This window comes from Urocampus carinirostris, chromosome 13 (genome assembly GCF_059441175.1).
Source record: "Urocampus carinirostris isolate Australia breed hairy pipefish chromosome 13, RoL_Ucar_1.0, whole genome shotgun sequence".
Taxonomy (NCBI): domain Eukaryota; kingdom Metazoa; phylum Chordata; class Actinopteri; order Syngnathiformes; family Syngnathidae; genus Urocampus; species Urocampus carinirostris.
In genome coordinates this window covers 24,612,364-24,635,082 of record NC_142361.1, presented here as the reverse complement: position 1 = coordinate 24,635,082, position 22,719 = coordinate 24,612,364, and the positions used below count along the sequence as shown (strand labels likewise).

At 36.7% G+C, this 22,719-nt stretch overlaps 2 protein-coding genes across 4 annotated transcripts in view; one reads left to right on the top strand and one right to left on the bottom strand.

Annotated features, from left to right (window-relative positions):
* Nucleotides 1-16,730, bottom strand: part of slc35f3b (solute carrier family 35 member F3b) — a 65,059-nt gene extending 48,329 nt beyond the window's left edge. The window contains exons 1-4 of one of the 2 annotated variants that reach the window (XM_088351478.1): nt 16,713-16,730; nt 16,517-16,619; nt 16,059-16,177; nt 13,218-13,432 (exon numbers count right to left, since the gene is read on the bottom strand). In XM_088351478.1, coding sequence (XP_088207604.1) covers nt 13,218-13,432; nt 16,059-16,156 — 313 coding nt within the window. In that variant the 5' untranslated portion in view covers nt 16,157-16,177; nt 16,517-16,619; nt 16,713-16,730. Of the gene's footprint in view, nt 1-13,217; nt 13,433-16,058; nt 16,178-16,516 lie in introns of both variants that reach the window. The other variant, XM_088351479.1, reaches the window with a different exon arrangement.
* map3k4 (mitogen-activated protein kinase kinase kinase 4) overlaps nt 6,542-22,719 on the top strand; it is an 83,175-nt gene continuing 66,997 nt past the window's right edge. Inside the window, exon 1 of one of the 2 annotated variants that reach the window (XM_088351475.1) lies at nt 6,542-6,697. In XM_088351475.1, coding sequence (XP_088207601.1) covers nt 6,665-6,697 — 33 coding nt within the window. In that variant the 5' untranslated portion in view covers nt 6,542-6,664. Of the gene's footprint in view, nt 6,698-16,823; nt 16,882-22,719 lie in introns of those variants that run through there. The other variant, XM_088351474.1, reaches the window with a different exon arrangement.

Genomic DNA, 22,719 nt, shown 5'->3' with positions numbered 1-22,719 from the left:
TTCATTCCCATTTTTTTATGTTTCATTTTACTTTTTTCCATTGATCGAATATTTAAAATGGTAATATAAATGGCATAAGTATCAACGTGTGCAAAATAATCTCTTTCAATTTAGCATAAACAGATATTATAACGTAAACATGAATTAAATATTAATGTAAATATTTATAAATATAATCATGGAAATATAAATCTATGTAAAATACTGTGCTCCGATTTTTGTATGAATAAAATATTTACAATGTTAACTCAAATGTAATATTAGCAAAATATGTATGTTAATAGTTATCATAATATATATGACATATTCCATTCATGCAAAAACTTTTTTTTTAAATAACAGAAAAACAAAAAATTCCTTGGTTTGACATGTAAAAATCACAATAAAAAAAGTTCCAAATATCAAAATAGTGTATGGAAGCCCTTCTCCAATTTGTGGTCTAAAAATGTTTAGAATCGAATTTCTCAGCTTTAAAATAAATAAAGCTGATTTGCAAAGGGGACGGGCAGGTGTGTAATAATCTATGCATCACTCTGTATTATGCATGTGATGTTATGCAACACGGGCTGCTTGGAGCGTACCACAGATGGACAAAGTGTCCATTTGGGCCCTGTTCGAAGCATGACTTGCACGGACATGCCATTTCTGCAAGCGCAGATAGGAAATGTTTCCATGTTATTACGTTTGTTTCAATGCTCCATTATAGCAATAATTATAGTTAATTATTTGGAAAAGGATTTTGAATTAAGGGCATTTCAAAGTACGCTAAAAAGTAGCTTCCTTTTTCCTGAAAGCAATAAAAATGTATTCAATATGAAGCAATAAACTCAAAAACATGTTGATGACTTAATGGCCAATCGGAAAACAAAAACAGTATTAAAACATATATCACAAAGTGTAGGGAATGTACCTCAGGTTCCTAGCACAACATTTCAAGTGAACTTGTGACCTGTGCACATAGCCCAAAGCCAAGTAGCTTACATGAGTGGCTCGAGAAGGAAAACCAGCTGTAGAGTATGAATTTCCATTAAGTTCAAAAAACTCCACTGGGACAAACTGGATAGACTCAGAGCAGAAAAGAGCAACTAGCTGGAGTTGACCAGAGCTGGAGTAAGTGCCTAAATTTATTGGCTAGCAGGAGAAGCAAAAAGCAATAAACACAACATTTCAAGTGAACTTGTGACCTGTACACATAGCCCAAAGCCAATTGGCCAACATAAATGACTCGAGAAGGAAAACTAGCAGTAGAATATAAATTTCCATGAAGTGCTAAAAGCACAGAAGGACAAAGCAAGCTTTATTCATATGGAGGAAAAGTGGCTCGGGCGCCAGCCATAGCTTTCAGCCAAGTGGCTAACATGAGTGACTAGACATGAAAACAGTGGGGAAAAAAGTCAAACATGACAAGGGAATCATGGGAATGGGTAGCCATCACATACATGTCTCAACAGTGAAAGGTAAATGGCCATTAAGTGCTAAAAGCACCTGAAGGACAAGCTGGATACACACGTGACTGAAAGGACCAGCTAGCTGAAGTTGGTTAGAGCTGGTGTAATTGGCTAACTTTAGTGGGTAGTGGGACAAAATTCTAAAAACGCTAGTGACCAAAATTTGTCAAGCGTCAGGACTCTGAATCACGTAACCTGGCGATGTTACACTGTAAAAGGCAAATGCCACTGAAGGACAAGGCAATATTTATTTACCCGGCGCAATAAAAGGGAGCCTAGCCTGCAACCAAAAGCATGAATGGCTAGAGAACAAAACAGTCAAAAAAAAACTCTGATAATGTTCGCTTGCATGACTAGCTGTAAAATGATGAAGCAAGCGTTTCACTAAGCAGCCAACTAACAATAGCTGCTAGCGGTGAGCCATAGCCTGCAGCCAAGTGACTAACATAAGTGTCTAGAGAAGGAAACAGTGAAATGGGTTATAGTTTGTTTAGTGGCTTGTCATCATCAAGTGTCTTAACAATGAACATAGCATATTTAGTGACCTCCTATGTAAAGGATTATTTAGCGATTTACAGCTACAATTGGGTGTGTTGATGTGCCGCCTTGACTGTAAACTGTAGTCAAAATTGTGTCCTATATATACTGGACCGAACCCCGTGTTCAACAGTATTGTCTTGGCTTCAAGGGTGCGACAAATGCAATATATTAAAGTGTTGTACATGTTCTATTCCGGGCCATATATACTCATAAAAAGAGATATATATGGCTCACGAGCCACAGGTTCCTGACCCCTGGTCTAATATGTCAGCTGCTTAAAAGGCTGCTTTTAATTGTGGAATATAAGTAGTTATTGTTAAACTTTTCATAAGATTAATTGTGCCTTTGCTTATTATTTGAATCAAGTTTTTTTTAATTAAATGAATAACATATCTTACATTGCTATGTAATACACAAGGGCTTTGAAAATGATAAATGAAAATGAAATGGCTCATGTAAATGTACCAGTACCTCCAAAACGCCATTTCAAACAAATATTAAATATGCAAATGCACAAGACCTTCGGGTATGGTGCGTTCCATATATTCTGCAGCACAGCACTAAGACATGAATTCCTCTTTGAAATATGTATGCACAAGTGCAGAAGCTCAGAGGAAGAAAAAAAACACTGTAATAGATTACAATGTTTTTTTTCTGTAAATTTTCTTTGATTTTCTTGTTTAGAGAAAATGAAAGAGCATGCTGTCACGACGACTATGTCCATGAGAATGACACGAGCGAGCACCAGTTTACAAGTCTCCCCACCCCCCAACTATGCATGACGAGGTTTCTCTTCCAGTCCAATGCTCACAGCGACGGGTTCACATCACTTGGGAAATAAAGCATCAAAATTCTTGTTTCACCCGCTCGTTTTACACTATCTGTGTTTTGCCACTTCAAATTCTCCACATTATAACTTGATAACCCACGCCGATTTCTCTGGCTTCTGTATTTTTCTTTTTTTGGTCTCTACTAATTGCTTCTCTTTCCCTACTGTTCAGCTTGTGACTGACAGCATTTCCCAGGATGCCTTTCTGCAACCGTGCGTACATGCTGTGGATGACAGCAAACAAAAAGTGTGAGTGGAAAGAACATCCGATACCATATTGATGGTTATTTATCACTTGTACATGTTTAACGAGCTCCTGCACCGAAATTGTCCTCATGAGAAATCATTTTGTGTCAGTATTATGTGGAGAATAATTGGCGTCACCAAAATTGTTCTCTATTCTGAGCCTATCTGATTCTTTATTCTGAATAATGTAGAGGATAAAGTAGCACCTTGAGATACAAGTGACCCAACTTTGACCCACAAATTTGAGATGTGAGTACTGTATAGTAGAAAGTACTTTAAAAATATATTCATCAATATACTGGACTGTCTCAGAAAATTAGAATATTGTGATAAAGTTCTTTATTTTCTGTAATGCAATTAAAAAAACAAAAATGTCATACATTCTGGATTCATTACACATGAACTGAACTATTTCAAGCCTTTTATTATTTGAATATTGCTGATTTTGGCTTACAGCTGAAAAAAACTCAAAAATCCTATCTCAAAATATTAGAATACTTCCTCAGACCAAGTAAAAACATAATTTTATAACAGCAAAACTAAATCAAACATTTGAAAATGTCCATTGATGCACTCAGTACTTGGTTGGGAATCCTTTTGCACGGATTACTGCATCAATCCGGCGTGGCATGGAGGCAATCAGCCTGTGGCATTGCTGAGGTGTTATTGATGCCCAGGATGCTTCGATAGCGGCCTTCAGCTCATTTGCATTTGCAGGTCTGGTGTCTTTCATCTTCTTCTTAACTATACCCCACAAATTCTCGATGGGGTTCAAGTCAGGGGAATTAGCAGGCCAATCAAGGACAGTGATGCCATGGTCAGTGCACCAGTTACTGGTGGTTTTGGCACTGTGGACAGGTGCCAGATCATGCTGGAAAATGAAATCCTCATCTCCATAGAGCTTTTCAGCAGATGGAAGCATGTAGTGCTCTAAAATCTCTTGGTACACAGTTGCATTTACTCTGGACTTGATGAAACACAGTGGACCAACACCAGCAGCTGACATGGCTCCCCAAACCATTGCTGACTGTGGGAACTTCACACTGGATTTCAAGCAACTTGGATTTTGCTCCTCTCCAGCCTTTCTCCAGACTCTGGCGCCTTGACTTCCAAATGAAATGCAAAACTTGCTTTCGTCTGAAAAGAGGACTTCGGACCACTCTGCAACTGTCCAGTGCTTCTTCTCCATAGCCCAAGTCAGACGCTTCTTCCGTTGTCTTGAGTTCAGAAGTGGCTTGACCATGGGAATACGGCTATTGTAGCCCATTTCCCGGACACGTCTGTGAACTGTGGCTTTTGATACCTGGACTCCAGCTTCAGCCCACTGTCTTTGAAGCTCCCCCAAATTCTGGAAGCGGCTCTTCTTCACAATTTTGTTAAGGCTGCGGTCATCTCTCTTGGTTGTGCAGCGTTTCCGGCCACATTTTTCCCTTCCAACAGACTTTTTGTGGATATGCTTTGAAACTGCACTCTGTGAACAGCCTGCTCTTTGAGAAATTTCTTTTTGTGTCTTACCCTCCTGATGGAGGGTATCAATGATGGTCCTCTGGACAACAGTCAGATCAGCAGTCTTCCCCATACTTGTGATTTAGTTTACTGAACCAAGCTGAGTGTTTTTAAGGCTCAGGAAACCCTCGCAAGGTGTTTCGAGTTAATTAGATGATTAAGGTGATTAGTTGAATAGCCTACTTGTATACTTTTTCATGATATTCTAATATTTTGAGATAGGATTTTTGAGTTTTCTTAAGCTGTAAGCCAAATTCAGCAATATTAAAATAATAAAAGGCTTGAAATAGTTCAGTTGATGTGTAATGAATCCAGAATGTATGACATTTTTGTTTTTTTAATTGCATTACAGAAAATAAAGAACTTTATCACAATATTCTAATTTTCTGAGACAGTCCAGTATATTTTTGGGTTTTTCCGTCATGTTAACAGTTACCATGTAAAGGTGATCATTTTACTTCGGATCAAATCCTCTGCACAGCAGCCAGTATTGACTGCCTAATACCTCTAGTCGTGGTTTTCAAATTATATACCGGTACATGGGTTGGCCTGGAGAGATATGGGCGCCACCAGGCTGTACTTGCCCAAGACACACCACAGCAAATGGTGCCCCTACGACCCTAGGGCAGTGTTTTTCAACCTGTGTGCCGGGGCACAATAGTGTGCCGTGAGACCTTGTCTAGTGTGCCGCTGGAATTTGCCAAATATTATCTTTCCCAAAAAATCAGGCCATTATTCAGTATTTTTCCTGTCTTCAGATGAGGAACTGTAATAGTCATCCATATCAGTAGGTGGCAGTAGATTTTTATATTCTTTTTATATACTAATTATCTGCTTATGAGGTAGAACAGTACACATTTAATAACTTAATTTGTTTAACAAAGCGATTTAAGGTTGCACGGTAAAAAATAAAAACAAATCAAGCACACCATTCTATTTATTTTTAAGTATTATTTTCTTCTTTTTATATACTAATTATCTGCTTATGAGGTAGTACAGTGATATATTTGACATAACTTCATTTTCAAACATTTTCAACGGACGGTGTGCCTCTGAACATTTTTTTTTTTAAATAAAAGTGTACCTTGGTTCAAAAAGAAACACTGCTCTAGGAGTTAAGAAATCCATACAACCAACCAACCAACCTGTTAACCAACCTCGGAGATAAAATAGAACTTGTGTAATTATTGTTTTATTGCTTAACGCTGAGCCGATTGGCCTCAAGTGCTGGTTTTACAAACTACAAATTATATATTTATACAACATACAAACTAAAAATCATACAATTTTAAATTATAGTGTTATGGACTTAATGCAACTTCAAGCCAAAACGTTATGATTACATGTATTATTATTATTCTTTCTTCAAAATATTTTGTATTTCTTCTGAAGTGGGGCAGAAGGATTTTTATGTCCTCGTGTTATCAATATCAAGATGTGAGTTTTGGTATTGTATTTGATTTGATTTTTGTCATATTGTGCTTCCTTATTTCTTCCTCTTAAGTGCCTGAATTACTTATTACAAAAATACACATTGTATAAATCAAAAGCAGACATTCTTTCTCCTCTGAAAAAACACTAACATTACTGCTGTTACTGAGAAGTCAAAAAGCTTCATCACCTAAAATCTTTTGCTCCCTCTGCATTATCCTTATTAACTGGTCACCTATGAATTCCAATAGAGGCCAACAAAAAATTTAAACGTAAGCCATATGTGAAGAAAAGTACAGAGGTTAATGTGCTAAGAAACGCATACTGCCAAAGCCAAGATGTTGCCAACTAGTCAGCACCAGAGCCCTTTTTTAATAGAAAGACTTGAGACCATATTTAATCCTGCTAATGCTTAATTTATCCAATACATTGTATTAAACAACTCTATGTTTATATATTTTTGTCAATTTTTTTCTCCACAAATTGAATATATCCCTGTGCTTCTCTTTTCCGACAGCCCCCAGCAGAATACTTCGAGCGTGCATCCCAGTCTCAGCGGAGCTGCCACGCTCAGGTGTAAATGACCATATAAGCTCTCTGACCTGCCCCTGCACCCGCCGCCTCATCATAAGCGAAAGCTGAAATTAGAAGCCAACCTCATTTCATGCCTCGTCGACTGCGAAATTCACAGAAGAGGGTGAGGCTTGCTTTGTTATCGTAAATTCGATACTTTTCTTAATTTTCAGTAAAAAATCCGGCTCAACTGGTTTAAGCTGCAAGATTTCAAAAAACAATGTTTTTTTCCTCAGGTTTTTGTGTGCCAGTGTGTGTGTGTTATTTGGTTACCAGGGCAACTAGTACATCCTCTTCTCACCAAATGGGTTTTTCATACAAATCCAGCTCGCATAGCCCCTTCGCACATCTTGAATGTAAATGTCCCGGGGTATTAGCATACGCACAAAAACTTTGGCGCGTTCAAAGTTAGGCCGGTGTAGAAAGTAATTTTCGTTTCGGCGGCATGGGAATCTTTGGAGAAAATGTTAATAATCAGCAGGAGACAACCGGGTGATATAAATAAATCATGGCCCGACAGCCCCAATGCAAACATTAATATTGTGTGGTTTATTTTTATTTGTCAGGTCATGATTTACGGCAATGACTTCTCTATCCTGGTGAGCGGTGAAGTTAATTCATCAGACAGTGGAGTTTTCTTTAGCTGACCTTTGATTCTGTTTTGGGACTTTTTTCAGACAGCTGCATATTTCACTTTTATGGTACAAAGTGATTCGTTTAAACAGTATTCCCTTACCTCTTCACGATTCGACTTGAGTGTTCTGGGTGCCATTAACACGGACAAATACGTGCTTTGCAGAATTATGTTGTCACTTTACAAGCGCCAGCACACTCAAACCAGTCAGAGAACTGCTTTCTTCTCCGGATAAATTGTATACATGATTAGTGACAAACAAACTCCCTTTACATGCAGTTTGCAAGCACTACGATCAGGGGGGAATAGATGTAACTGTGGACATTAAATAAAAGATGTTTTCATTCATGTCACGCACAGAAATCAACGAAATACTGTGCTTGTTTGCTCCATGCATCAAAAGAATGCTAAATCGCAGCGTCCTGTCTGTCTACAAGTTGTGCTCGTACCAGGCTTGGCATAAGCAGAGACTTACACGACATATGGATGGATACAACTGTGGCATTATCAGTGGGGGTAAAAAATGAAACAGAAATGTGCCAGAGGAATCAATCAATACACACAGAGATTTTTTAATGAGTACTTCAAAGATTGAGTGTATCATTTGTCTCCATACTACAAGTGTCACAGTGCTTTCCAGCATAAAATTATACTGAATGAAGGGAAACTGTGTGCGCAGTAAATAGATGAATTATGCTAAGCTATAGTATACATAGGACTGTCTCAGAAAATTAGAATAGTGTGATAAAATTCCTTATTTTTAAATGGCATACATTCGGATTCATTACAAATCAACTGAAATACTGCAACTCTTTTATTTTTTTTAATATTGCTCAATATGGTGAAACTGGCTGCACAGCAGCAGAGTGGTTAGCGCGTCCGCGGCACAGTTCTGAGGTCATGGGTTCAAATCGAACTGCCAGCCTTCCTGTGTGGAGTTTGGTGCATGTTCTCCCCGTGCTGGCATGGGTTTCCTCCGAGCACTCCGGCTTCCTCCCACATTCCCAAAACATGCATATCAGACTAAAAGCCGGTCCAAATTGTCTTTATGTGTGATTAAGCGAGTGAGTTGTCTGTCTCTGTGTGCCCTGCTGGCAACCGGTTCAGGGTGTCCACTCCCCGAAGGTAGCTGGGATGGGCTCCAGCATCCCTTAAGTCAGGGGTGTCAAACCCATTTTCACAGAGGGCCATGTCCATGTAATGTCTATCTCCAATGGACCTGATGGATCTTGTAAATTTACATAAATGCAATCAAATGGTATGTAAAATTACTTACTAATTCAAGACACAAATATTACAGCCGTATTGATAAAATGTTGCTACACGTATGTTATAAACTATGTATATCAAAGTAAGTAAATATTATTGGACATTTTGGGGGATTATTTATTTCTCAATTCCATTCATTACCATTGATATAAACACACTGCCGTGTAGTAGAAGTGAGCGTCACGCTGAGAGTATCGTAGTCGACAGCCATTGTAGGAAATGTAGTCTTTAGTCAAATAACTCTTTTGACTTATTTTTAGACACTCAAGACATTTTAGGCTCTCGCAGGCAACATAAAATGATGTGGCGGACCATGAGTTTGATATACAGAATGTGCTGTAAGCCATAATCAGCAATATTGCAGAATTTCAGTTGATTTGTTATTAATCCAGAATGTATGCTAATTTTATTTTTTAGTCGAATTACAGAAAATAAAGAGTTTTATCACAATTTTGTGAAGCAGTCATGTATAATACACACACACACACACACAAATGATATGGTTCCTACTTTGCAGAAATTCACATAATTCAGGTGGGATTTGAAAGAATTGGCCCCCAAAATGAAAGGAATTCTGTATTCTATTCTCATAGAGCTGAGGTCATGTTGCTCGAACATTTAATTCATGGAAAACATGAGGGAGTCGGTAGGAGAATAGGAGAAACATTTCGTGCATGAACTTTTCCTTGTCCTCAAAGCCAACAGACAAATAAAAGTCAACATAGGAAAGTCAAAGTGAGTATTCGTTCAGAAAATTCTAACTTAATAATACATCGGCGGCATTTATTTTTAAATATATCAATCTAATACTGCATATAGGCTATGTAGTGAGTCATATGATTTTTCTACTTGAGGTAAAGTGACTCACCGATGTTTGAAAATGAGCGGCAATTTTTGGTGACATTTGGTGCTTTCATCAAGTCTACCTAGAATGGGTTTTGGTGTGTAGTGGCTGCTGCTGTACTGTACTGCAATCATTTTTAATGCATTTATCATTCTTGTCCAGCCTTAATTGCTTCTATAATATGGAGGGATTTTATTACCTGAGAAACCTTATTCAGACCTATTTAAACAGTGGTTTACTAAGGATATTTCACATTGCATACTGCGAACAAATAGCTATTTTCATTATAGGTAAAGTATATATTTTTCCTTATTCAACAATGTCTATAAAAAATATTTTCAAATAAAGTAAATTCAATCATTAAAACAGGCAGCATTTCATGAGATGGTAGAGATGTTTAACAGTAATAACTTTTAGACATTATATATAGAGAGGGAGAGAGAGAGAGAGTCATTATTTACTAAAACTAGAAACAATTATTTAAATTTCTATTTTTATTTTAATTAATTTCTACAATATTTTTTTATTCAAGCAAAAGAAATTCTTAAAATTATCTTTATATTAATTCTTAAAGTGAGCAAGATTTTGTGTTATTTTGCTCAGTTTAGAAGACTATTTTACACGATCATTATTTAACTTAAACAATAAGAAGTTATTTCTTGAGATGAGCAAATTTATTTCATATCTAATTTTTAGAATTGATTTTAAATATATTTTTAAAATGTCAGTCTTTATAAAGAAATCTATCTATCTTACTATCTATCTACCTTGGTCATATCCCTTGAGTCGGGTGACGACGGAAAGAAAAACACTTACAAAAACAAAGAAAATTAAAAAAAAAGGGAAAAAGTAGCAAAAAACACACACAAAAATATTTGGAATATGGCCAACCCAAATGCCCAAACACCCAAACAAGTTAAGCACCCCGGGACCCAAGATGGTCATGCTTTCGTCCCGCCAGATGAAACAGGACACGAGAAAACGACTATGTCACTCGGGTCAGGGTGACACAACACACTCTTCTGTTCAACAGCAGGGCCCGACAGCTTTCACAGGTTTACCCCTGCCGCATCATACAGGTGCCCTGCCCATCCCTTAGAACACGTCTAAACATCCCACTATCCTTTTACAACACTTCTCCACTCATTCCTATCACCAACAACAGCTCTATCTTCCACTATATTTAGACCTCTATTCAGACAGAAGTAAATGCAAGGAGATTGACGTGGATGGATGGTGTTATGAGTCCAATGCAGGAAAGAGGTCTAAATATATATATATATATATACATATATATATATATATATATATATATATATATATATTTATTTATTTATTCTTTTTAACTAAAATCAGAAAAATATAATTTAAAAAAAATCCAAGAAACATGTTACAATGTAGTAAAAATAAATGAAAATTGAATAAATTATAAAATAAAATTAATTGCTGTGCTTTTATGTGAATGCTCCTTTTTAAGATATTTTGTTATTATTTTATGCAACCCTTAATATGTCTTCAAGTCCCCGCATTTGAAAACCACCACTGCAAAACGGCAGCTACAGAATATTGTGGTGTGTACGTTGTATAATGAGTTGTGATTAGCTCTGAATGTTGAAGAAGCAACCACATACATATTTTAGAACTTCCGTCTGATGCACAACTACACTCATTAGCGTTAAAAAGTTGCAAACAAAACAAGAGTACTCACGAGAGGGCAGTCGTTAGCAAAAAAAAGTGTAAGGCTAAATTGTGTTAATATGCGATTTTCCTACTTAATAAGCCAAGTGTTGTTTTATCCACCGCATCTTGGCAGACCCCAATTAATGAAACCTAGGCCCTCTCCTATCTCAAATAATGCAAATCTCTCTAAAGTGATGCACAGATTAAAAAACAGAGACAAGATAAAAGCTGTGTTGGGGGAAAAAAAATTCTTCAAAGAATCAACAGCTCAAAGCCAAGTTATCACTGTCTGATGCCTCGAGCTTAAGTGGAGCAAAAATTCTGGCTCTAGCAATTGCACCAACCTCCAGCAGAGAAAAAAAACTCTGGTAATGATGTCTTGCATGGAAGGGTTTGTCTTCAATTGTTATGTTTTACAACTACAACTGGGATTTAATCCACGGTACTTGAACACAGCAAGTATTAAGGCGCTAAATAAATAATGACCACAGTCATTTGATATAAAGCATATCAAGACAATGGCCGGGTCGAGGCCAATTATTACTAAGATAATCATTTCAGCTATTCATTTTTTTAAAGTGGTTTTAAAGAAAATTAGTGATTTCAAAATCTGTACATCATACGTGACCTTTTTTTTGATCATATGATTTCTATTTTTAGCATAGCGGCTGGAGTCTTTAAAGGTACAATGTGTAAATCGAGTACCATTTAGTACTGAATCGAATAAAGAGATTTTGATTTACATGAGTTTTTTTAGAAAGACAATAAACCACAAGCCCATCACCTATGACTGCCGGTTTTAGGAGCTAGCATGAACTAGCTGGAGCAGCTAACAAGTGGCTAAAAGAACCTGGCAAAAGACTTCAAAAGATGTCAATGTTACATATAGTATTAAATGGACTTTAAGTGAATGAGTTGATATGATGGATGCATAAAGGGGTGTACTGTACATACATATTATTTAAATTAATTATATTTTATATAGGCCTTCTCTCTACAATCGATTGTATATTTGTTAAAAGGTTTATTTAAGAAAATCATTATTTAGTTGTTCCCTTATTGTATGAGATTTTTTTAAATCTACAGTCTGGCTAGCAATTTATTATCATAGCACTTGGTCATATTACCAACACTACCGGTTTGCGTGTTAGACTACAGCTTTTCTTGCCTTAAAAACGCCTAAGATTTTTTTTTAATCTACCGTTTTTTTTTTCAAATTTCAACAAAAAATCTTGCCTTTAGACTAGTATTTTAGTCTTCGACTCTACAGTTGTTTTATCTTTCAACTAAGATTTAAGTGCTAAACCACTCCAACAATACCAATATATTTGCTTTTGGTAAAAGTTTATCACTTTTGGTTTAAAACAAGCGCATTTTGCTTTTTTTAAATTTTGTAGACAGTTTGTGTATTGCACGTAAGAATAGAGTGCATTATAAAATTTACCTTTTATTAATGTCAACAGGATGGTATGTATGCTTGGTTAGTCTATTCAGTTTAGCCTGTGGTCATAAAAATGTTTTAGATCGTAGTTTTTACTGCTGCTGTCAATCACGACCAAACCACGCCCAATTTTCTCTGCCGACCAATTCTGTAACAAGTTTGACAGTCCACCAGGCAACCCACCCTTTAAAGTTTGTTTTTAAATCTTTGTGAGGGCCAGAGCTAGAATTCTATTGGAAAGATATTGAAGACACTTTAACCTTCACATACATACTTGCATACACACGAAGTACATCTATATAACACGGACAATATTTCTTGCACTATTTATACAAGAGGTAATTAATGGAACAAAGTCTTCTAAAGGCATGACAGTGCTTTCCTAAGCCATTCTGCATCCACACGCTACTAAATTGAACCAACTCAAGCCACATCACACCAAAGTACAATTTCATTTTTCCTTTACATGTTTTTTATTTATAATTTAATTCAATAATATGTGCGTTTATTACACATAATAACTATTTACTTTATACAATTTTCTTATTTAATGTTTTTACCTGGGGTAGCAGGGTTTTGGAACACATTAACCATTACCACAGGTCCCTATTTCCTGCCATACGGGAAACTGCGTGATCCCAATCTAAAAACTGATTGTCGTATTTTGGGGATGTATTGTATTACATTACCCTGTAATCACTCAAAACCAACCTGTTCTCTGTTTTTCCAGACTCAAAATCAAACATATGCCATTTCCCCAGAACAATCAAACTCACTCTTGTAGCTGGCACTCCAAGGCTGGTAGCCATAGTATCCGGTAATCCGTAATATTCGTTCCTCTATTGAGGCACTGTTGATGTCCTCCACCGAGCGGGAAGACTTGAGGTCCTCTTTGATGGCCTCATCCACCACCAGGTACTTGAGCTGCCTGAGTTGCGGGCTGATGTCTGAAAGCCTTCTCGGGCTCACTTCGGGCGACTTGCGCATCCCGCTGAGAAGAGGAGAAGGCAAAAAACGAGAGATAGAAGTCTGATTAGGAATCCGCTAACTAGAAATGAGCTCTGATTCTTAGAGTGGAGCTCGGTGTTTGGTGTTGCACGGATAAATGTTCAGTTCAGAATAGAAATCATCATCCTTCACTGGCTCAGCTATTGTGAAGAAGACATTAAGTGCTAGTGACTGGTTTTGCAAGCGTAATATCGACCAACTACATCTCGGCCATTTCTTTCTGAGGTTCATTGAAAACTAAGAATCAATCACAAGTGATTTGTTGAGGGCTAGATAATCTAGCGATGGCTCCAGGCTACATGAGCATATAAATAGTGGTTTGTCTGTTTAGATAGATAGATAGATAGATAGATACTTTATTCATCCCCTAAGGGAAATTCACATTTCCAGCAGCATCCCTGAGCTGAGAACAATACAATAATAAAGCCAAAAGAATACAATATACAGATACCCAGTGTGACGTGCAAATGCCCACTTTAGCATGTTATATAGAGTAACTAAATAGTGCTACACAGAACACATAATGCAGTAAGATTCGGTAATATCCAATGTAGGTGGTGTGGTTTAATGTGGGCCTTTACTCTGCCGGGTGGAGTTAAAGAGCCTCATGGCATGAGGAAGAAAAGATCTCGATCTCTTCAGTCTGTCCGTAGTACAAGACAGTGACAGCAGTCTGTCACTGAAACTGCTCTTCTGTCCGGTGCATATAGTTTTGTTATAGACTGCACAATTTGTCACGTAGTTCTCGTAGACCTGGGTTATATATTTTTTCATCCAGCAACGTTTTTATGTTACGATCTGGAATACGTTAATGTTCTGATCCTCTTCCGGCATTGTGCCTGCCCAAAAACAGATAAAATTCCAAATTTGCTGTGTTTGTGCATATGACTGTGCCAGTGACATATCTCATACATCTCTAAGATGGCAGTTTGCCATTGGTTGACGGAATAAAAGATTCCGGTCTGCATCACAACTTCATGAAGATGCCGAAATTCTATAGACTGAAGTCCCTCCTTCAATGCCTTCTCTCTCTTCCATCAGATCAGAATATGCTTCATAAAGACTTTCCAAGTTATTACAATACCATACTGTATTTAACAACTGTGGGTCCCAAGACTTACAGTGATGCTAGAGGGAGAAGCAAATCCGGATAACCATGGAAACAAAGTTTGGGTTTATCAGCAAATATAAAGAAAAAACACGCTTAACCAATTGACAGTGGGGACAATTCTTAAAAAAGGCCACATCACATCAAAGGTATATACAATTAACATTTTCCTTTACATGTATATACATCCATTATCTGCACCCCTTATCCTCAGTAGGGTCGCGGGGGTGATGGAGCCCATCTCAGCTATGTTCGGGCAGTGGACACCCTGAACTGGTTGCCAGCCAGTCACAGGGCACACAGAGACAGACAACTCACTCGCTCATTCACACCTACGGACAATTTGGACCAGCCAATTAACCTGACATGCATGTTTTTGGAATTTGGGAGGAAACCGGAGTGCCCGGAGGAAACCCACGCAAGCACGGGGAGAACATGCAAACTCCACACAGGAAGGTTCGATCTCATGACCTCAGAACTGTGGCGCACACGCCTTAACCACTGCGCCGCCATGCTGCCCTCCTTTACATGTATATTTGTAATTTCATTTAATCGTATGCATATATTACACATAAGTATTACTTACTATACCCTGCGACCCTACGGAGGATAAGCCGTGCGGATAATTGATGGATGGATATTACTTACCATATATACTGCATGGGTTTCTATCCCCCCATACACAGCAGTTTAACTTTTAGTATTGGAAACCTAAAAAGAAGATTTCATTTGATACCAGTTTTCTACATTTATTTATTTTGACTATTATTGCGCACTGCTGTTCATTTTTTTGACTAGTACGTCATTGTTGCTATTGACCAATCATGTTGCTGTTCTTTGACTACCACACCCTTAAGGGGTGATCTGGTTTTTTTTAACCTTGCATGGCTGACGCTGCTATCAGTTAGTTAGTGTGTACTCACCTCAGAAGGGATTAATGTGGAATGCAGGGGTTTTACCGTATAATATTTTTACTTCATGGATATCATGTATTAAAGGTGTTTTGGAGCGTAAACTCGCGATAAACGAGGGTAAACTGAATATCGACCTACTGTGTCTCTGCTTTGTTTCCAAGGCTCTTAGAAAATTAAGTATCAATCACAAATTGTCTGTTGGGAGCTGCATAAAAAAAGCAAAGGCTCCAGGCATCATGAGCATATAAATAGAGGTTGCACACTCATGCATATTTCGTACTATAATTGAGAACGATGTTATTTCCAGCTTGTGGAATGGTAAAAGATAATTCTGTAAAGTGACCACAGGATGCAACTAAACTAACATTCAACAAAAACAGCGAGTCTTTAAAAATAAACAATTATAAAAACTGTAAAAAAAATCAAAAATCAACACAAAATGAGTTAATGACATATATCATGACACCTTTCTAGAAAACAGTTACACCCTTTTTATTATAATAACATACTCTCCTGCACCTCAAAATATCTCATGCGCAACAGGTCGGTGCATCGACCTTTGCAAGAATATCACCAATTAAACTTACATGGGCATCAAGTTCGTTGGAGGTCCGAGATAGCACATGCAGTCCCGGTGGGGTCGCCCAACCCGGTCCCACACGGTGCCCTCTCCATCCCCGAACATCTTCAGGGGCCAGTGCACCGGCTTCCGACCCGATCAATGGTGCAAAAAGATGAGAAATGAATTCATGATGTTGCAGCTGGTTCCACCTGCAAACATATGCCTCGCTGGCCCCTTTTCTATACTACAGTCCTTTCCAGTGAGAACGCTGGGCAATGACGTCGGTGTTGTAATAGCGTCACCTGCAGGCTCAATACTATACTGCAGCCCAGGTCGCTATTAAAAATTATTCCATTGGGCTTTTTACATTGATGTTAAAATTGGCGTATCATTCTAGGTTCACTTGAGTATACACATTTGAATTCATACTGAATTGAAATAAAGTGGATTAATAATAATTTTGGGGAAGTTTGGAAGAGTTACCTTTTTATCTCCATAAGAGAAAAAGACCACAGAACTCCTACTTCGACGGCAAGCTTTATATTGAAGTCATTCAACTATGGTAAGCCCCTCATAACAGAAAGAGCTTAAATAAATAAAAAACAATTAATAAACAATTTAAACTTATACTTATTTTCTTTTGTATTTTAATTGAACTTCAACACAAACGCTATTTCACCTTTTACTGATGTTGCCAGTTTACCGCTCAAATAGCGACCAATCACAGTTGACTTTTTTTTTAAGCGTATAATCATGGGATATTTACTAAATTAACCATGATTGGTTGATGCCCTGATGATGACGTCAGCAAGTAAAACAATATGGCGTCCTCTTTGCACGGATGAAAGGTAACTTTTTTGCTACCTAAATTATTACTTCATAAATGTAAATATTAATCAAAATAGTTTGTTTACACTGACTAAAATTGAAAAGAGAATACTATTACAAATACAGTTGTGGGTTGTGTTACAGAAAAGCCAAATTTTCCTAACGAGGTCCCAAATTTTGAAAACAGCTTAATTTCTTACCGATAACATACTCCATAAATGCAAAATTAACCATCAAAGTTTGTTTCAGGTTTTAAATGGAGCACTTTTTAAAATACATTTAGGACAGGGGTTTCAAATTTGCGTTTTGCCGGCATGGTATTTTGAGGCCCCCCGCGTTAAAATGAAAGTTCTTAACGACAGTGTGTATTATTTGACCACTTGATGCTTATGTAACAAAAAACGAGTGCTTAAAGCGCAAGGAAGGAAAACAAACTACTGAGACGCAAAGTGATCAGAAAGCCCCTTTTTTCTTCTCTAATTTTTGCCCAGGCTTTTAAAATGATAGGGGGAAAAGAAAACAAGAAAGGGAAAAGAGAGACAAACAAAAAAGAAAGAAGGAAAAAGTCAAGTCATGTTTATTTGTATAGCCCTTAATCACAATGAGTCTCAAAGAGCTGCACAAACCACAGATTATTATTAAACCATCCCCTGATTTAAAACCTACATGAGGGCAAGGGAAAACTCAAAAACCTCAACATGAGGACAGTCAAGTCATGTTTATTTGTATTGCCCTTATTCACAATGAGTCTCAAAACAGGAAAGAGAAGTAAAAAAAAAGAAGAAAAAATAAAAAAAATAGGGAAAAAGAAGTAAAAAAAAAAAGTAAGGTCAGCCCATGCAAATAATGGATTTGTTTACAACATGTTGACTGATTTATTTGCATATTAATTCTTGATGTTTTTTGTTTTTATGATCTTATTTTGTGTAGATTTTTTTTTAAAAGATAACTGAGGACAGTGGAATGTTTTTAGCAGTTTTTCTTGTGGAAAAATTGATTTGGCCCATTATGTCGCACACTGTGGGTCCAGTGCCCCCCCCCAAAAAGTGAGTTTGAGACCCCTGAATAAGTAGGTATAGGAAAAGAAAAATGTAATTTTAGAAATGATCTCCCAGTTTTCAGTTTGTTTCCACTCTCAGGATCCATTCAATTGATGGTGCAATTTTCCGAATCAGACTAAAATAAACAATAATGAAAAAAATAATCTCGGAAGTATCATTATGATTCAAACTCTGCATGTTTTATTTTGGATTCTGAACTAAATCAGAAAGTCACACACATTGTAGCTGTTAACTTTTATACTAATGTGCTGAAAGGATAAAAATGATTTTTCATGTTTTATGGTCGACAAAATTAAAAAATATATTGTTACTGCAGTTTTATTTGACAAAAGAACATTTATTACATAAGATACTAAATTCTGTCCTTTGTTTTATTACCCCATGAACTATAAAACTGCACAGAGAACACACACATTATACCACTTCAGTGGAGTGACAGCTACTGATCAGTGGACAGATTATGATTTAGTTCACTTTGGTAGATTGTTCTTTCAATCTTATATACATTTCAGGTTGCTGTCTAGATAGATTCATGATAAATATTCATTTCTTATACCGAATAGTCTGTGTAATATAGTGTAATAATCTGTGAAGCCCATTGAGACTCTTCGTGATTTAGGGCTATACAAATAAAGATGACTTGACAAATAAAGATGACTTCTTATTTTTATCCTCATCTTTGCACAATTTTAATGAAATTACACTATTTTTGCACTATTTTTTTGATGCTAGAAAGTCAACAAGCACTACCATGTGAATATCTAGCCTTATTATATATATATATATATATATATATATATATATAAACATACACAGTGGAACCTCGGTTTTCGAACGCCTCTCAGTTCGAACAAATCAGAGTTCGACCAAAAATTTCGAGAAATTCTTGCTTCGCTGTTCGGTCAAAAATTCGGAGTTTGAACGCCGGTAATGCGTGAGTGCGTACGCTAGGGTGCGATGCTGAGCGGCGTACGGGTGTAGATCGTGTAGATCGCCCCCACCCCTCATGACCAACTGTTATCACGTGCGCACTTGCCTCTTTTTGCTTTCGCTTTTAATATCGGTGAACGGAGTATTTTAGCCCCTAACTATGCCTCCGAAAAATGTCGGTGCAAGCAGGACAGGTGAAAAAAGAAAAGTTGTTCGCACTATTGCCTTTAAGAAGGACATAATAGCTCAATATAAAAGAGGTGTGCGAGTTTCTGATCTTGCTCGGGAATACAGCATGCGCCTTCTGCTGACCACCACAAAGGTAAGAAATCCTATTCTTAATTCTTTTCTTTATCTTTATCTTTTTATTTTTACACGTTCGTGTTAGCGTAATCTTTCGTACGGAAGATTACAATAACGCGAACGTACGATTAGCCTGGGTTAGCTTTACGATTACGTTGAACATTCAGGGTGTTGGAACGGAGCCCAAAATTCAGGGTGTTACAACGGAGCCCTCTTTCCAATGAAGCGCTAGCCACTTGTGCTAAATGACTTGTAAACGACCTGATTTTTTTATTTTTACACGTTCTTTCGTACGGAAGATTACGATAACGCGAACGTACGATTAGCCTGGGTTAGCTTCATGTTTACGTTAAACATTCATGGTAAGGGTGTTGGAACGGATTAAAACGATTTACATTATTTTTAATGGGAATAATGATTTCGGTGATTGAACAAATCGGTTCTCGAACAGTGTTCTGGAACGGATTATGGTAAAGAACCGAGGTTCCACTGTATAAATATTTTTTTTTCAATCATATTTTTAATCATAATTTTTAATACATGGTTGTCCTGGAGTGCCACATCTGATATTGATGAGAACAATGTACACCGTTTTGTATTCCATGACTATAAAGACAATACTATTCTGATTCCGATAAATGTCTTAAACTGTTTAATTGTCTAGATGAAACCGATTTAGTATTGCAAACATTTTTTTACAAATTTTGTTCTGAATTGTCAGAGAATGTTGCCCATTTTGACCATAGCTTTTTTTATTTCAACATAAATCCTTTAAATTCATATTTACCTTTTTTCAATTTTTTATAAATACTTGATTTTAAAACAACTTATTATAGTTTTTATTTAGTTTCTAGCATAATAACATTTTACTTGAATTGTTCTCAGACATAAATACAAATAGTACTTTTCACGTGTATTTCATAGTTCATTTCTTAGTAAAATTTAAAAAAATATATATATATATCTATATGTCAAACTCGTAAAATGATACGACATGGCAAATAATTTATTTATACAATATTTTAAATATGTATGATCAATGTAAAGAATACTGCTTATAATTCTGCTTATTTGCTTATCTTTAGTGTATTTTATTTCCTTTAAAACATATGTTGAAACAATGAGATGGTAAAATACACTTTCAATACAAATAGTTAAAATAATAACTGTTTATTATGACACACTATATTTTTATACTGTGATTAAATAATGTAATGAAATTAAACATTTTGTCATTTGACTAAAAATAAGCAAATGGAATATATAAGTACGATAACCATTAATTTATAACAAAGAAAAATAATGCAATAATTTACAGATATTAAATAATCCATATCATTATTAAATATTAATGTAATCAAAATATAGTGAACAATTAAAAATAAAACCTAAGATTTTACTAAGTTATGGTTTAGTAAAAAAGAAAACTGTTAATTTTAAATTTTAGTAAGGAGAAGTCATCAACGCATTTTGTAACTTGTAAGGAGGACCCAGAGAGGGGCTTTCAAATAAGAAATTCCATACCATCCTAAAGCATTCCGAGGCATCTTTTTCTTTTCTTTTTATCAAATCGTCAAGGTAAATGTAAATAATCTGCATTTATATAGCGCTTTTCTAAGTCAATGAAAACCTCCCAAAGTGCTTTACAATGTGCTTCACACTTTCCCTTCTACACACTAACTAACCGATAGAAGCGTCAGCCAAGCAAAGTTTAAAAAAAAAAAAAAAAAAAAAAAAAAGATCACCCTTTAAGGGTGTGGTAGTCAAAGAACAGCAACATGATTGGTCGATAGCGACAATGATGTACTAGTAAAAACGATGAACAGCAGTGCGCAATAATAGTCAAAATAAATAAATGTATAAACTGGCATCGAATGAAATCTTCTTTTTAGGTTTCCAATATTAAAAATAGATTAACTTAATCATACTTTTGATAATTGCATATTACTTAAATGTATTCTCATTCAATATCATTCGTTGAAATATTTAATCCTATTTTTATTTTACATTATGAATAATTTGTACCAAAATAAGAAAATTATCCTCACATTTTTTTTTTATATCAAATGACCTGACAACAGAACAATTTCTATATAATTGTTGCTGCATTGTTTCTTCCTCCTCAACCATCAAAATTTTACACATTCATGCATCCGTGAGAGAAATAAAACAAAATCCATGACTATAGTTTTTGCCATTATTCCTCACTAATCCTCCGCCAACCTGTCATCATGACTCCGAGTACTCGCTCTTCTCCCCATCAATATTTAAACATGTCTCAGCATGGGAACAGTGTGACAAGTTGCTGCTGATTGGTCCATGCAGGAGAAGAAGCGGTACTGGGAGCCACTAAAAATATCCACATAGCCTCCAGTACGCCGCGTACCGAAGGGCTCATGCATTGTGCACGCCGGATTTCGAACAGTGTTTGAATTCTCACAATTGCATCAGGCAATATGAGCTTCCTCTGCGACTGACTGGCAACCAGTTCAGGGTGTCCTCTGCCCACTTCCCGAAGTCACCTGGGATGGGCTCCAGCACCCCCTGCGACCCTTGTGAGGATAAGCGGTGCAGAAAATGGATGGAATATGAGCATTCTTTTTATGATTTAGTACACAGGTCCGTAAAGAAGTCTCATTTTGTTGAGAGCGGGAGGGGGTGCTCCCAAGGGTCTGTGAGATTTCTCGGGGCCGTGTTTGCTATTCAAGCTGCCATTATCGCTAATGTTGACACACAGTTGGGGAGAAAGGAGACGAGCACCATCTCCGTGGATGAGGAGGCCTGCTGATGAGATCTCGGCTGGTGGACTACGTCAATATAAAGCCTCAGCGGGGAGCGTCCACCGCCGTCTTATCTTCTTTACTGGCCTCGTTTCCATTCTTAGACGTACCCGTTTTAGTTTTGCTGACAGTTAAAAATATAAGATTAGAAGAACGAGTATTTCTTCCACGAGCCTTTTTTGTCTCTACTTTTTGAACGCTCTCATCAAATAATGAGGAAGCTGCATTCGAGTTACAGATAGATCCATCAAAATGATAGTAGGATCCGATTTAAAATCCGCTGGGTCGACATAACCTTATTCAAGCCGAGTGTGAACGGATTTATTCGACCCAACTTTCTTGTTTGTTTTGCACAAACAACCCCCATGCCTGTCATCCTCAGCCAATTGCTCCCCTTATTAATGATTGCAATTCCCCTTATTAAGCCACAATAAGCCTTTCAAACACAACGCGCACCTATTTACTCACAGCAAGACACACTATGTAGAGTACCGCGATAATATTAGTATTCTATGATGACGTCATCTGCTACCAGTAACTAAGACGATCTGGATTAAAACTGAAATGGGAGAGACACAATAACTTTAACAAAAAACAAGTTTTAAAAAAACAATTTTAAATGATCAAAAATTTATTAAATATGGAAAAAATACAAGATGGCAGGTATGAAAACCTGTTAAGAAAACTTTATTTTTGGGTCACTGGGAAAAATAACTATCCATTTGATTTATTTAACCCAATAAATAGAATTATTTGTCAGGATATGGCAGAGCCTTACCTCCTC